General features: G+C 41.0%; 1 protein-coding gene across 3 annotated transcripts in view; it reads right to left on the bottom strand.

Moving 5' to 3' along the window:
• lamc3 (laminin, gamma 3) overlaps positions 1 to 16,193 on the bottom strand; it is a gene marked incomplete at its 3' end in the record, with an annotated part of 219,918 nt that overhangs the window by 124,991 nt on the left and 78,734 nt on the right. For all 3 annotated transcript variants that reach the window (XM_080420017.1, XM_080420018.1, XM_080420019.1), the window contains exons 7-9: positions 11,534 to 11,632; positions 6,129 to 6,265; positions 5,469 to 5,588 (exon numbers count right to left, since the gene is read on the bottom strand). In XM_080420017.1, the coding sequence (XP_080276143.1) occupies positions 5,469 to 5,588; positions 6,129 to 6,265; positions 11,534 to 11,632 (356 nt within the window). The remainder of the gene's footprint in view (positions 1 to 5,468; positions 5,589 to 6,128; positions 6,266 to 11,533; positions 11,633 to 16,193) is intronic.

Genomic DNA, 16,193 nt, shown 5'->3' with positions numbered 1-16,193 from the left:
AGTAAAAGTACTCATTATAAATGGCCCATTTCACAATTTCATTTCACAGTTGCAACGCATTGTGAGCTTGTAGATCGCTATTTTTGAATCGATTAAATATAAAATAGGGCTTAAAGGTTCTATGACATTCATTTTCCCTTTTTTTTTTTCTTATGTTTTTTTGGGGGTTTTATGACCTCAAATACACCTAAAAAATCTGAACTTTGAACATTCAGTGGATTTTCTGTGGTCTGGGGTTTTCTGAATAATTAGGCTGAAAAGTAATTTGAGCTTGGCCCTTCGACAGTGAGGTCACAGTCGATTAATCCCGCCCACTCTCCTCCTCGCCCCTCCCCTCCCCTATCCTTTCCTTTGGGGGGGCGGAGCAGAGGCGATGATTGACAAGCAAAATCCCTCACCAGCGACACCCGCAGGCAAATATTTCTTTTTTCATTGCAGTTGAAAAGGCTTTAGAAATGTGAGAGAAAAACACCTGCCATGGATTAATGGACTGGAATTTTTTGTTACAACTTTCTATACACGTTTGAAGGACCATGACAAAGACTTTTAATGTGTGGTAAAACTGAACGTCATGAAACCTTTAAACTGGTTAATGCACGTTTTGTAATAATAATACAAATCTGCAAAGTAGTTACATAACTGTAGTGGAGTAAAAAAAAGTACCGCATTTGGCTCTGAGATGTAGTGGAGTAGAAGTATAACGTATCAATAAAAAGGAAATACTCAAGTAAAGTAAAAAGTACTAGCACTTGAGTAAATGTACTAAGTTACTTTCCCAGCACTGGTCGAAGGCAAGTTAACCACTTTAAACATAATGGTTGAGTCCCTCAGGACTCTCTGTTTTCTGTTATTGTGGGGAAAGCTTTCGCTGAAAATAGCCGATCAACGCAACGTTGTTAACGCATCGTGAGTTTGTCGATCTGTTATTTTCAGCGAAAGCTCTCCCCACAATAAGGATGCGGGGGGGGGGTTTAGCTGGTTAAAAACAACAGCTTGTGGATGTACTTCATGTTCCATCCATTGTATATACTGTAGAGTTTGTGTTCAAATCTGTGGATTAAACCCTGTGTTGACATTGGGAACACAAAGCTCTCCTGTGTAAACTAGTCAATCTGTTCCAAGACCAGGAGCATAAGCGGGGGTTTTCTTTTTAAATCAAGAAAAATAACATTTCTAGTGCAGCCCCTGAATAGAACCTTTTTCTGGATTATAGAGCACACTTGGACATTTTTGAAAAGCGTTCGTGACCCACCCATCAGATTGTGTTCCGGCTTGGATCGATGTAACTAACGTAGTATAACATTTAAATTCCTATTTATCGGTATAATTTTTTTAATTTAAAAGTTTTTTTTTTCTATTAATGTTTTCATTATTATGAATTAATTAATGTATTAATTATTAATTTAAGTCCCCACTCCTTGAGGTGTTTTTTGCCAGACCAAAGGGGTCGGGCTTACATGAGGCTTTGTATCTTGTTGTTTTAAAACACCTCATACATATTTGCACATATACGTGAAATTTGTCCTCTACATTTGCCCATGCTATAACTACTAGGAGCAGTGAGCAGCCAGTCTACGGGGAGCAATCTGGTCTACGGGTCAAGCTGGCAGCGAGAGGTTTTGGGCAGATTAAAGAAGGTCAAATAGTGGGGCGAGGAAGATTGGTGAGGGAGGCATGAACTGTTTCTTGAGGTGTTAAGGTTGTAACAGGACGTTTTTTTTCTTTCTGCTGCCACGACTGTATATAAGAGAAGGTCACAACACCACCGGGGATACGAGATGATGTTATGGAAGAGAGGAGTCACAAGAGCTGAGGGCATTGAGAGATGTATGTACACCAGAGGGTAAGGACATCTCATGTACTGAAAGGATATGGGACAATTCACCCTAAATAATATATTAAAACCGATATTTAGAACCAATAACCGACTTAATCTTGCTTACGTAGGTTAATCAAGAGCAGGTTTTATCTTATTTTATATCATTTATCTTTATTTCTTATTATATCAACAAAACGATACGAAAACATTTGAAAAAAATCTAATAGATGTTTCATTAGTCTGATTAAACACTTAACCCTGTATTACAGTATGCTTAGTTGTACAATGGGTGCATACTTTTTTTGGGGGGGAATAGCCAATCTACTGAACATGTCAATGGTAGGGAAATACAAAATGTTACCATATTATGTTACCATAAATGTTACCATATTATAATGAGCATTAGTGAGGACCAATTATATGACGATAGGTGGAAAATGGGTGAAGTGGTCCTTTAAGCAACTTTCACTTGTAGTTGAGTAATAATAAAAAAATATGGAGATAAGAGGTTTCTCCGCGACAGCAACGCTATGCTTTGACTCAAGCACTGGGGTTGAGTACTTTGTCCACCCCTGCTCTCTCCCAGAGCCATATAAGGAGAGTTGTGTCACCTCCGTTCACTTCCTCTGAGTCTATGAAGCGTTTGTCACTACTTCGAGTTTACATGAACCACGACGTGACCGGCGCTGGTTTCTGCCCCCGCGGTGACGCAACTCTCTAAATACAAGGCTCTGCTCTCTCCCAATCCACTCAGTAACCAGCCTGATCTTCCTTCCTGTCCATTAATTACATAACGAGACAAAACCCCAAGACACACCGAGGTGACAAATAGATTCAAACGAAACCACACTAAATAATTGCATTCCGCGTTGATGTATTAATGTGGCATTGTCACTCATCATTATCTCCCTGCTTTGATGGGCACATGGCAGGGGGATTTAGAGCTCACAAATACAAATTAAAACCAAAAATGAAAGTGACAGAGCAAAAAAAAAAAGAAGAGAAAAGTGAATTCCACTGCCTGCAACTGTTTCAGTCTAATCTTTTAACCCATTCAATCCTGGACCCCATCTCTGTCATTTTAGATGTCTTTGGCTATTCAAAAATATTATTATTATTTGAAAATGATAATATTTGAAAAATCGTGAAAATCTGTGCAAATCTTTGAAATATATATATATATAATTTGTTTCTTAATTTTTTTGCAACCCAGTGCCAATTGTCTAAGTGATCCTGGGTGCTACACTCCCCCCGCCAGCCTAGGGAGCCCAGAGCCAAGCTCATGCCTCCTTCAATGCATGAGAGCCAACTGACCTTCTTATCACCTGACAGGGGGGGGGGGGGTTTCCCCGTGGAAGGAACACGTTATTCCAACCAGTTCCTTTCCCCTCCATCAGGCGCCTCGGCTGACCAGTGGGAGGCAGTATAGAGAGACCAGGATTACTGCATGTTTTTGTGAGGGTATTAACTACCCTAGGGAACACGGGGAGAACATGCAAATTCCGCACGAACATGCAAACTCCACACAGAAATCCACCTAGGGTATGGGCACTGATGACGAAGCTTTTTTTTTTATAGAATCTGAATCTAAAATGACAGAGATGCGTTCCCGGATTGAATGGTTTAAAATAACTGTACACATGCAATGCGAGGGGGGGGGGGAGAAGAAAAAAAAGAGGGAAGAGAAAATGAGATCATTAAAAGGGACGGCGAGGCAATAGATCTCTGCATTTTATTATGTGGGGGAAAACAAACACAAACAAGTGCTGCACAGCGGCGATAAGGAGAGGGCTGCCACAAAGCAGCTCTCATCCCAAGCATAGGGCCCACTAATCTCTGTGCATGTGGCCTGCAGAGGCTCCGCCGTTATTATGGACCAAATGCAAATAGATTAATAAATAAATAAGTGAATAAATAAGTAAATAAATGAATAAATAAGTATAATAAAAAATGTATAAATACATTCGGTCACAAGTCTACACAAATACACTCAAGCGTGCATGCGCGCTCGCACGCATTCACGCGAGCACCACACACGTGCGCGTGCACGCACATCAATTCCAGTAGCATGGCTGACCACCAGGGCTTTATCACGCCCTCACATTCAACTGCAAGCTTTTCGTCGCATCTAAAAATACGATATTTCTTTAAACGGGGAGTCGTTTTTTTCTGTGATCACACATTTCGAGCATTAACCCTTCATGACCGGGAACGTCATTTTAAGATTTCTTTGGCTATTAAAAAAATAGCAGATATACAAGCTCATAGCGCGGCACTCGGTGCCGCGCTATGAGCTTGTAGATCTGAGCTTGCAGACGTACGTTTTTTCAAAAAAAACGTAGGATTTAGAAGACATTTGTAGAATATATATTCAAAGATTTGCACACATTTTCACGATAAAATTTATTTTTTTGCAGATCTACAAGCTAGCACTCGGTGCCGCGCTATGAGCTTGTAGATCTGCAATTTTTTTGAATAACCAAATAAATCAAAAGTGACACCGATGCGTTCCCGGATCTAATGGGTTAAACTTCTAGGACCCAGCGTTAATGGGATTGCTCCTGTTTTGCTGCCGGCTATGGGGGGGGGGGGGGGGGCTTGCTGGCAGGAAGGGACTATACTGTAAGATATGCCTGGAACTTTAGTTGGTGAAGAAGACAAGGAGAAACCAGGCCAATTTTTTTCCCACTTTGTGGCGTCTCCAAACACGGCCCAAGACTTCCAATTCCATCAGCCTTTTCCTTTTGCCGGCGGGCACAGACGGAGAGCCTAAGTCCTGTAGCTTGTTCCAGCTTATTCCCTTATCTTCTAATGGCTCTGATAAGGTTGTGGAGGAGAGAAACTGGCGTATGTTGTGCTGCATGTCCGACCCACTGCCGCGGGGCTCTCTGATTAAATCTCTCTCCATGGAACAACAGGGACAACGCTGTGGCTATTGTAGTGCAACATGCCATAACTCGAATATCATCATGATGTTCAACCGAGAACTTTCAAGGGCCATATATAGGGTTTTCTCTGAGCTTTGGTTATCGAGTAGGTTGACCGCTTTCAACCACATGGCATCTCTATGTTAGAGCATGTTGTTGACACTGTACCAGTGGTGGAAAAACTAAAAAGTACCGACATGTTTACAAGTACAAAAATATTAGCATCAAAATATACTTAAAGTACCAAAAGCAGAAGTACTCATCACGCAGAATGTCCCGTTTAAACATTTTTCAAAATGTATAACAACATATTTTTGACAATAGCAGATCTACAAGCTCACAACGCGCCGCAAAGTGACGCGTTGTGAGCTTGTAGATCGGCTATTTTCAGCATGCAACCATGTGTAGAATCAGCCATCAAGGCACCGCCAAAATACATTTTAGTCGACTAAATCAACTGTAGATTTTTAGTCGACTAAAATCTTATGATAGTTAGTCGACCAAAACTAGACAAAAACTAAAACATTTCAGATGTTTCAAAATGTGACTAAAACTAAATGGAATTTGCTGTCAAAATCAAACACTGATTCACAGTCGATATGAGCAAAGAATTGGGTCCACTGATTTCTATGAGAAATTGACCCACTTCTCCCTACCTATAAGCTGGTGATCTCTCTCTCTCCACAGGAGATCTCAAATCACCTCCCTTCCTCCTGACTCACCGGGAGCTTTGTAAAAGCCGATGTCCTCCTCGGTGAGGGGCAGCAGGTAAACCTCTCCCTCCTTCCACAGCAGGGGGTATTCCATCCCTCCAGAGAACACTCCCGACCAGCCGTCCTGATCTAGAGGAAATGACAAGATGATTGTTAAATAACTCCATGCTTTATTTAACCTTAACCCATTAAGATCTGAGACCGATTCTATGCAAATGCCTTCTAAATCAGTAGTTCTCACGCTTTCAAAATTTTTCCAAAAATGTTAAAAAATAGCAGATGTACAAGGCACCAAGTGGTGGAAAAAGTACTGACATTTTTACAAGTACAGAAATATTATCATCAAAATATACTTAAAGTACCAAAAGTAGAAGCAGTACTCATCACGCCAGAATGTCAAAAAGTTTTATAAATGTATAACAACATATTTTGAAAATAGCAGATCTACAAAGCTTTCCCGGTTTTAATGGGTTAACTCTGGTATCCCAGTTTTGGGCATGAAAAAACTAAATGTAACAAAATAAACAAAAACAACAACAACCCCAAAAAATGTTTTATTTGATTGATCTCTCTCTAGGATCCCAACCCTAAGCAGAAGTAGATTTAGATGATTGGACTCATAAACTTAGATAAAACACAAGAGGTGTGTGTGTGTGCATATATACATACCTTCAATGAAATCAGAGGTGATGTTGGTAGCAGCGTGCTGATTGGACGAGGAGCAGGCCAGGGAGTGGCCAGAGCAGAAACATGACTGACAGCCTGCTGGGTTGTCCTGCTGCGGGTTGAAGAAACCTGGTTTGCATCTGTAACACACATGCATGCACGCACACACACACACACACACACACACACACACACACACACACACACACACACACACACACACACACACACACACACACACACACACACACACACACACACACACACACACACACACACACACACACACACACACACATTTTATGAATGACACACACATTTTATGGACACACACACACACATTTTATGAATGACACACACACACACATTTTATGAATGACACACACACACACACACATTTTATGAATGACACACACACACACATTTTATGAATGACACACACACACACACACACACACACACACACACACACACACACACACACACACACACACACACACACACACACACTTTATTAATGACACACACACACACACATTTTATGAATGACACACACACACACACACATTTTATTAATGACACACACACACAGATTTTATGAATGCCATTTTTAGAAGAAAAAGTCCTTTTGAACACCTACGGAGACGGATAGGTGCGTTAGAGTAATTAACTTGAAGAGCAGAAAAGTCCTGCAAACAAAAATGTATTGATGTGGATACAACGTTTCGGTCACTCGGACCTTCACAAAACGTCGTATCCCTATCGCTACATTTTTGTAAGTGAAGACAGCGGGACTCCCTTTTTCTGCTTAAGAGATTTTTTAAACCATTTTTGGGGACATTTTTAACACTTACGGTCACCCTAACCGTACAATCTCACAACTGATCCGTATAAAGGCCAAGTCCAAACCCTAATCCCAACCTGAATGTCTGTCTGTCAATACAAGTCTGATTGTATTGTCCTCAGAATATCTATTTCTCAAATAGATATTGTCCTCACGAGTATGGTAATGCACGCACGCACGCACACACGCACACACACAGGATTACCATGCACAAACACCATCATTGCCACTTAGCAGCATAACACTTGTAGTCATTTCATCAGACATAATGTCTCCATGTTGTTTTTGGAAGAGTAGCGGGGCAGCACTAGTCACTGCAGAGGAGGAGGCCACCTGCCAGCTGAACAGTTGTTTGTGTCTTTGGTTGCTGTCGGGCCGGAAAACCTCATATGTCCTCAAAACCAGTGGTGGAAAGTAACTAAGTACATTTAAGTACTGTACTTACTTAACTGCAAGTACAATTTTTAGGTGTTTTTTTTACTTTACTGGAGTACTTTCAATTATCAATAATTTCACTTCTACTCCGCTACATCTCAAGGGCAAATGTTGTACTTTTACTCCACTACAATTACTTGAAAACTTTAGTTACTAGTTACTTATACTTTATTACAAAACATACATTAACCACTTCAGCACTTTATGTACTTGGGGCTTCGGCTATTTGAAAATGGCCGATCTACAAGCTCACAACGTGTCGCAGTGTCGCGAGCTTGTAGATCGGCCATTTTCAAAAGATTTCTATACATTTTGAAAACTTGTGAAATGGGACATTCTGCATAATGAGTACTTTTACTTTTGGTACTTAAAGTGCATTTTGATGCCAATACTTTTGTACTTTCACTCAAGTAGATTTTGAATACCGAACTTGTACTTATTGTATAACAGACTATTTCTACAATAGGGTATCGATACTTTCACTTGAGTACTTCTTCCATCACTGCCAAAAAACATTGCTTTATTTATTACCACTTGTAGATCTGCAATTTCCGCTATACTTTTATGTGACACTCGTGGATGACGAAGTAGGGAATACATTTACAGGGAGAGGAGAAAAAAAACATAAAAACGTGGAAATATGTTAGATACAAGGTTTCTGCCCGCGACAGACAGGCTTTGCTGCAGCACTGAGGCAGAGGAGAGAGGAGAGGAGAGGAGAGGAGAGGAGAGGAGAGGAGAGGAGAGGAGAGGAGAGGAGAGGAGAGGAGAGGAGAGGAGAGGAGAGGAGAGGAGAGGAGAGGAGAGGAGAGGAGAGGAGAGGAGAGGAGAGGAGAGGAGAGGAGAGAAGAGGAGAGGAGAGGAGAGGAGAGGAGAGAGCCAACAGAGCCCAGCTGCTCGGCTTCTCTCTGCTCTTGACCTCCAGACTCTCTCTGGCGGATGCAGAGGTGGGACGGAAACACTGGTGGAAATCAGATGCTACACTAGTCTGGATCACACAGCAGAGCCATGGAGGGAGAGAGAGAGAGAGAGAGAGAGAGGCAGCCTAGCTCAAGCAGCTGTGAAAGAAGAACTAAAACAAGACGTTGAGTCTAATAATAACTGCTTGGCCTACAAAGTTCCAATCTTTAACTATCAATAACGTGTGTGTGCACTTTGTGAACACAATACAGTGCTCAGCGGTGAAGCCCCGCTATACAGGCTAGTTTTGTGTAGACAGATATGTCTGTGATATGTCTGGTGACATCTATCCTCTAGTCTATATCCTGTATTAAAATCGGCTTAAGGGCGGATCTCTGATGTCACTCTGACAAAGCCCCCAACACTATGAATCAGACAAATCGGTCGGATCGGCATAACGAAGGTGTGAGGGCCAAAACCTCTAGTATTAAAATAATGAGCTAAAACTAGGTGGAAACTATTCATAAATGTAAAATAAATAACAGCATCGCAGAACCAATGCAAAGACTTTAGAGTGCCACTTGGGACGGTACCAGGATTGATTTTCAAAGCAGTGGTAGCTTTGTTGTTGTACTGGTTTTCTCTGCTGTTCGGGCCCATTCATCTCATTTAGATTTCCCCAGATGTATCGGCAGAGATCTCTACTACTGTATGTGCAGGCTGGCTTCTTGTGTCCATGTTCATTCTGACAAATAATAAGAACACAGATGCTTGACAGGAGCAATCATTTGTTTAAGCACATATTTTCAACTGCAACAAAAATCTTTCATGTCTAGACATTTTCTTTTTAATCATTTTTTTTTAGAGTAGCCAATTATTTTTTAACCCCTTTTTCTCCCCAAGTTAGTCGTTATGCGAATTAATTCCTGCCCACACACATTCCTGTGTTGTCACTGCTAGTACTGACTCACCTACCAGTAAGGAGCCCCCACCGGAAGGACGTAGGGCCTTCTTCCTACTCCTCCCACCCAACACTCCCTGCTGACAGGTGCCGCCCATAGGAATACATGCAGTGACACCCTCCCCGCCCAGCTTCCCCCATATCCAGGCATTTTCTAAACTGGGTTTCGATTGGCTTTCATGGAAAATAAATGAGTAAGTAGTGGCATGAAGTGTGATCATACGTTGTGTACATAGATGAATAATACAGACAAACGCTGTTCTAGGCGGCTTTGGCCTCCAGCCACCGCTGTAAATATATTGGGAGCACACACACTTATTCAATAGTGTGAGACCTGGAGCCGTGTGTTTAGTTAATATTACAGTGATCTTATCTGTTTAATCATGTCCTCCCCGAGGACACGCAGAAACACATTATCGACATGCTGTAAGTCATGTTCACTGTCCTATTAGTCAGACTGATGGGATAATATGCCCCAAAACAACAAAACCATACATCATTTATATGAAGCTTAACGGTGCAAAGATCGATCAGAACGAAGTCTGTTTTTATGCTAATGTTTTGTTGTTTGACTGTAAAATGTGGTTTAAAAAAAAGAAAGAAAAGAAAGAATGGTAAAGAAATATAAAAAAAATAAAAAGATTAACAAACAATGGATGAAGAAATGGACAAAAAAGTTAACATATTGCAACGCTTTATTGACTAGGAGAGTGTATATACAGGTATTATCTAAATCAGGGTTCTTCAACAAGGTGCCCGGGACTCCTAGGGGGTCCTCAGAGTTACTAGAGGCGGACCGCCGAATCTATTTTTTTCTTCTTTTTACATTAACCACTTCAACCCTGCATCCCTATTCTGAGAGGAACATTAGCCGTATATAGCAGATCTACAAGCTCACAACGCCTCGTATAGATCGGCATTTTTTTTTGCAAAGAGGTGTAGAAGGAAAACGGAGCGGGCCAAGTACAGAGCCAAAGGTCAAGTTCACTAAGTGTTGAGGGTTTAAGTGGTTAAATGTCTGAAATTAACAAAACAAAAGACATTGATCTACACAACGCTGATGATCTACAAAATCGATGAAAAAGTTTAATCTGCAACAAAATTGCATGCAATACAGTGGGGTGGGGGGTCCCTGATTTATCTCTATCTCTGCTAGGGGGTCCTTGGCCTGAAAAAAACATTGAAGACCCCTGATCTAAATTTCTAAATATTTGTTCAAAAATAGCAGATCTACAAGCTCATAGTGCGGCACTCGGTGCCGCGTTATGAGCTTGTAGATCTGCTATTTTTGACTAGCCAAAGACATCTAAAATGACAGAGATAGATGCGTTCCCGGATTGAATGGGGTTAAGGCACAAAAAACAGGGGTGGCGGTGTCTATTCAAATTCACAAATTAAACTGATGTACTGAACGCGTCCATGTAACCATGAAATTGCGTGCACTATTTTTACGCCGCGGGCGTGTACAGTACAGTACAGTACAGGTGCACCGACTTGGTCACAGCATTGTTTGTGAGAAGACACAAGGTGACAGCCATGGGTGACAAAAAGTCGAAAGTGTGAATATTCCATCTGTTACTCTCTTTCAAAATGTATAGATTGACACACTTTTGTCATTTGAGGAAATAAAAGATGACCTAGAATGGATAATGAACTGCGTCCATTTATTTATTTTTCATTTTTTTGCTGACTTCATCGGTTAGAATTTCCAATTCATGAGAAGAAGAACACAACAGAATGTTCCTCTTCCTTCTGTGTTCTGCTCTGGTTTCTGGCACATCGTGTTTGACACTCCTTAAATTTTAACCTGTGGTAAAGATTTAGCACGTTCTGTTCCTAAGAAGATACTAAGGAATATACCATACTAAAACTATACTAAATAGCACTAAAAGTGGTTATTTTGGCTCGTAATCATAGGGCAACCTCTTTTGGTGGTATATACGTAGCAGATATCTTGAACCCATTAAGACGCTACACTAAAGAACTGAGAACTGTCTGACGTCAAGAATGAGTTCTTCTCCGATTACAAGCAGGAATTACTTCTGCAAACCAGAAAATAAAGTGGATGTCCGGCCTCCCCCAAACTTCCATAATCCAATTGGCAGTTGCGTAAATAAGTCCTACTATAAACTAAATTGGTCGAAGCCTATCTAGCAATAGCTGCTTGCTTACCAGAAATGGATATTCAAAAATAAGATATTTTAGAGATATTTTAATGGAAAATGACAAAAAAAAAGTGAACAGCTTCGAGCCTGGGCTTTACCGTACCTGTTACAGGCCTGTCCCTCCACGTTCTGCCTGCAGTAACACCCTCCATCCAGCGGGGAACAGTCTCTCACGCTACCCCGAGGGTCGCACTCACATGGCCTGCAAGCAGAGAAAAAGTGATGAGGTTAAAAAGCACACAGCCAGAGGCAGAAATAATAATAAACTTTATATTTTGTATAGCACCTTTCATGACATGAAATGCAGCTCAAAGTGCTTTACAGAGCAAGAATAAAGCATAAGTGCTTTACAGAAAAAGTACAAATAATTTAACAATAAAGCAAACTAGAAAAAGTGCTCCTCGGAGCACAGGTCTCCGCCAGGTCAGGTAGGTTATTGTGGCCTCCTGGTGGCGCTATAATAAGCCAATGTGAAAAGGGGCGCCATTTCTCCTTAGGCCTTTCACGGCAATCGAACACTACATTCATGATTTGAGGCATTTCTTTCCAAAAATTTGTTTTGCTAAATTAGACCTGCTGGTGGCGCTATAACAGGCCAATGTGAAAAGGGTGGCATTTCTTCCTCTGCCTAGTGGGAATGTGTGTGCAAAATTTCACAGAAATCGCACGTTGCGTTGATGATTTGAGGCATTTTGTTCAAAACGAACCAATCCTGCAAACTTTGGAAGCCAATCATAGCCAATCAGGATGGAATATGGAGAATCGGACACTTCCACCTTTATCACATGACTACAGAGATACTGTGTACAGATTTGCAAGATGTTTGGATAAAATCTGTAGGAGTAAAAAAAAAATGTTATGCACAAATCAGCCTCCTGGTGACGCAATAACAGGCCCATGTGAAAATTTGGGGCAGAGGTTCTGAATTGGCATCCAGGGAGTGTGTGTGCACAGTTTCGCAGCGAGCGGGCCAACGGTGCCGGAGATTAGCTGTTTCAACATAAAAATAATAGCGAAAAAGGCAGTGAATCAGGCAAAACAGTGAGGACATTAATAACAACACAGAGATTGAAAAATCAACTAAAAGCAAGAGTGAAGAAATAGTTCTTGAGCTGTGCTTTAAAGCTGTCCACAGAGGCTGCCGGATTACATGGACACACTGCACTAAGCAGACATTTTAAATGGGGTCCGTCCTTGACTGTTGACAGGAAATCAAAACGCTGGCGCGATTTTGAGCTTGTAGATTCTATTTTAGAATAAAAATCCTGAAAGTAACAGTTTTTTTTACTGTTGACCGTTTGGAAATCACATAGATGTCCGTTAAGATTTATTTATTTCATTTCATTCATGCCTGAAGGAGGTCATCAGTGACCGAAACGTTACTTATTTTATTATTGATATGCACTTTTTTGCCTACGCACCTGCTCTAGTCTTAAAGCTATAGGTGTGCAGACAGACCTGTGTTCCAAAAATAAACAAACGATCCCGGCGGTTTGACTCATATATGGATATGAAGCATCGACTGACAGTGAGAAATCGTTAATGTTACTTCCGCCGAATGAATGAATTTTCGCCAGAAACAGACTGTATCAAATATGAGTGACTGACTATCATAAACGATACGGAGCCACCTCCCTGACAATAGCATTGGGAAAAATCTGTTTATTTTTGCACCACAATTCTTATACAGTATGAGACGATTCTAAGAAAGGAAGAAAAACGAAGAAAAGAGAGATGTATAGTAAGATTCCAGGGCAGGGCCCGACAAGCCTAGTGCTTCTCCCTATCCCCTTTTTCGGACTCTTGGACACTGCTGGGAAAACAGTGGTGATTTGTGAAATGTTATTTGTTATTATGTTATGTGTCCATTATCCGAAAAAAATTAAACTGAACTGAAGATGACCCAATGTTATTCTCCATAGATAAAGAGAGAGTCCATTAATCCATTAAGACCGGGAACGCAATCTCTGTCATTTCAAGATTTCTTTGGCTATTCAAAAATAGCAGATCTACAAGCCCATGCCGCGGCACCGAGTGCCACGCCATGAGCTTGTAGATCTGCTTTTATTTTTATTTTTATCGTGAACATTTGTGCAAATCATTTTTGTGCAACATTTGTAACCTTTGTACAATATTTGCTTCTGGGGGGTCCCTGGAACGAAACATTTTGAGATGGGGGTCCGTGGCCAAAGACATATCTAGAGAGAGCGAGCGAGAGAGAGAGCGAGAGAGATGCTTGGGAGTTGCAGCACTAGTCCCAGTACTGATGCCTGCTGCTGGTGCTCATTAGTTCAAATTAGTATATGGTACCAGGGCAGCCCTAGACATGCTCCATTTCCACTGGAGATATCATCTTTGGCAGAGGAAGATATTATAAATAATAAAAAGAAAGTTGAGCTTTTAAAGATGTTCAGTTCGATGTTGCACATTCTCAAGAGTTGCATTAAAGCTGCAATCCGGAACTTATTTTTAATGAATAAAACATTATCATAACCAATCAGTATGGTAGAGGATGTTAATGCAATATGACTAGGATCATCGGTAAACCCTGGTAAACCCTGGGGTCGGATCACTTCACTTTATTACTTTACTTTATTTGTTTATTTAGACAGGACAGAGCATATTAACACATCGGGTGCCAAACACGGTCTGAACCGTGTTTGCGCAGAGTAGCGGTCCGGTGCCGAACACGGTCCAGACCGTGAAATATGTCTTTTTGTTTTTTTCGTTTTTCTCCACACGGGCGGGGCTAGAGCAGCTCTGGGAGTACCCATTGTGATCTTGAGAAGGATAGGCCAGATAGATCACCGGAAAAACAAAAACATGGCTCCCATCCACTTCCTGTCTATTTCCTTCTTTAAAACACCTATATCTCCGAATCTGTTTCCGGTGGGGAAAACCGGTCATGCGCGATGCGCGATCCCCCCCCATTGTAACTCGCGAGTGAAATGTTATCGTTCCAGGCTGTAGCCAGGGTCATCGCGCAACATGAATGGATGTTTTTTTTTACATGGATTTGCTCCTCGTGGAGTCTAGAGCTTTAAACAGCAAAGCGCAGTCAATGGGGAGAATGCTGGCACCCAACGTAAGTTGTTATGAAAAAATGCTGGCACCCAATGTGTTAATGAACGTCACATGAACGTAAATACACCGGATTTAGCAAAGATGCTAATTTTCATCCGCAGTCAGGATCATGGGACACCTGGTTGAGTACAATAGGTAGTACTGCCTCAAGCTCAAAATCTCCCCTGGCAAGTAGGGATGCCTTTCTGGCCCTAGCGGTAGAAGTTTGGGGCCCTATCTTGCGCGCCCTCTTACTCCTTATGCCTAAACTTTTTTGGCATTTTTTTAATTTTATTTTGAAAAGCATTTTAAAATAGTTCAAATAGCCGATCTACAAGCTCACACCCACGTTGATGTAGATCGGATATTTTCACTTTTTCAAAATGTTTTTCAAATAGTAAAAAATACCAAAAAGGTTTAGGCACAAGGGGTGAGGCGCGTAAGATAGGGCCCTTCGCGGTCTCTAAGGTGCAATCCATAAAAGTTATGGATTGCACCTTTAACGCTCAAGATTTCACAGCTTGGTAAAAGCCTAGACAAGACTTTTATTCGGGTCTATTACATCATTATTCACCATTCAGTCTGCCATTAACAAGACACATAATGCTTAAGTGTGACTTGTTAAATATATTTCCGCTAAAACATGAACTTAAACTGCTAGCTTGCTACATTATATCTTGTACACAATCACAACAACAACAACACAACCAAAAGCCAATAGGGTTGCTGTCAAAACAACCTTGACGGGTTGCCAGGTCTGGTCCTCACCTCTTTCCATCAAAACTTATTTGATTGATCATTTTCCTCCAGAAACTGAAACGCGAGAATCATTTTTTTCTATTTAACGAGGAGGTGCCGTTATAACAAAATAATGTAATTATCCCCAAGGCAAGCAGTCTACTTGGTTGTGCTCCGCTGGTCTGAGTAATTCACACACCTCACCTCAACCCTCAATGCCTTGCTGTCTATATACCTCACTGCTGCTCAGTGTGGGGTCCAGGCTAAATGATTGATTGTCAGGGACCATATAATGCAGTGGTGGAACAAGTACTCACAGTTTTTTACTTAAAGGTAGGGTAAGTGATTTTCTTTGGTTAAAATAAGCTGTTAAATAGCTCTATATTCTGATAGTACTCATTGCTATAGAGTGTTTGTTCAGTAAAAGGAGTCTCCTTGTCTCTCCAGCTCTTTATAAAACAGAAAATGCATTTTCGTTTCAGTTTCAGTTTCATTTCCAATTTTATCCAATCAGGATAGAGAACTCAATCAGGATATAGATTAAACAAGTGAAATTGGAAGTGATGACACTAAGAAATGAGCAGGCAAATTGGAACTGGAACACTATAAAAATGAAGCTTAAATATGGGTACTTTCTCCTGATTGGCTGAGATTTTGACACCTACCAGAAAATGTATTTTCTGTTTATTAAAGAGCTGGAGAGACGGGGAGACATCTGTTACTGAAAAAACACTCTATAGCAATGATTACTATCAGAATATAGTGCTTTAACCTTTTAACAAAATACTTTTTGTTTTAACCAAAAAATATCACTTAACCTACCTTTAAGTACAGTACTTGAGTAACTGTACTCTGTTACTTTCCACCACTGACCAAATGGAACCTTAAGGGTCTGTGACTCCGAGAGCGAACACAAAAGAAGGAACCAAATGGACCCTTGTAAGGTTCCATTTGTACACTCT

This window comes from Gymnoscopelus braueri (assembly GCF_963280865.1).
Source record: "Gymnoscopelus braueri genome assembly, chromosome: 22".
In the NCBI taxonomy this organism is placed as follows: domain Eukaryota; kingdom Metazoa; phylum Chordata; class Actinopteri; order Myctophiformes; family Myctophidae; genus Gymnoscopelus; species Gymnoscopelus braueri.
This window is presented reverse-complemented; position numbering and strand designations above follow the sequence as displayed.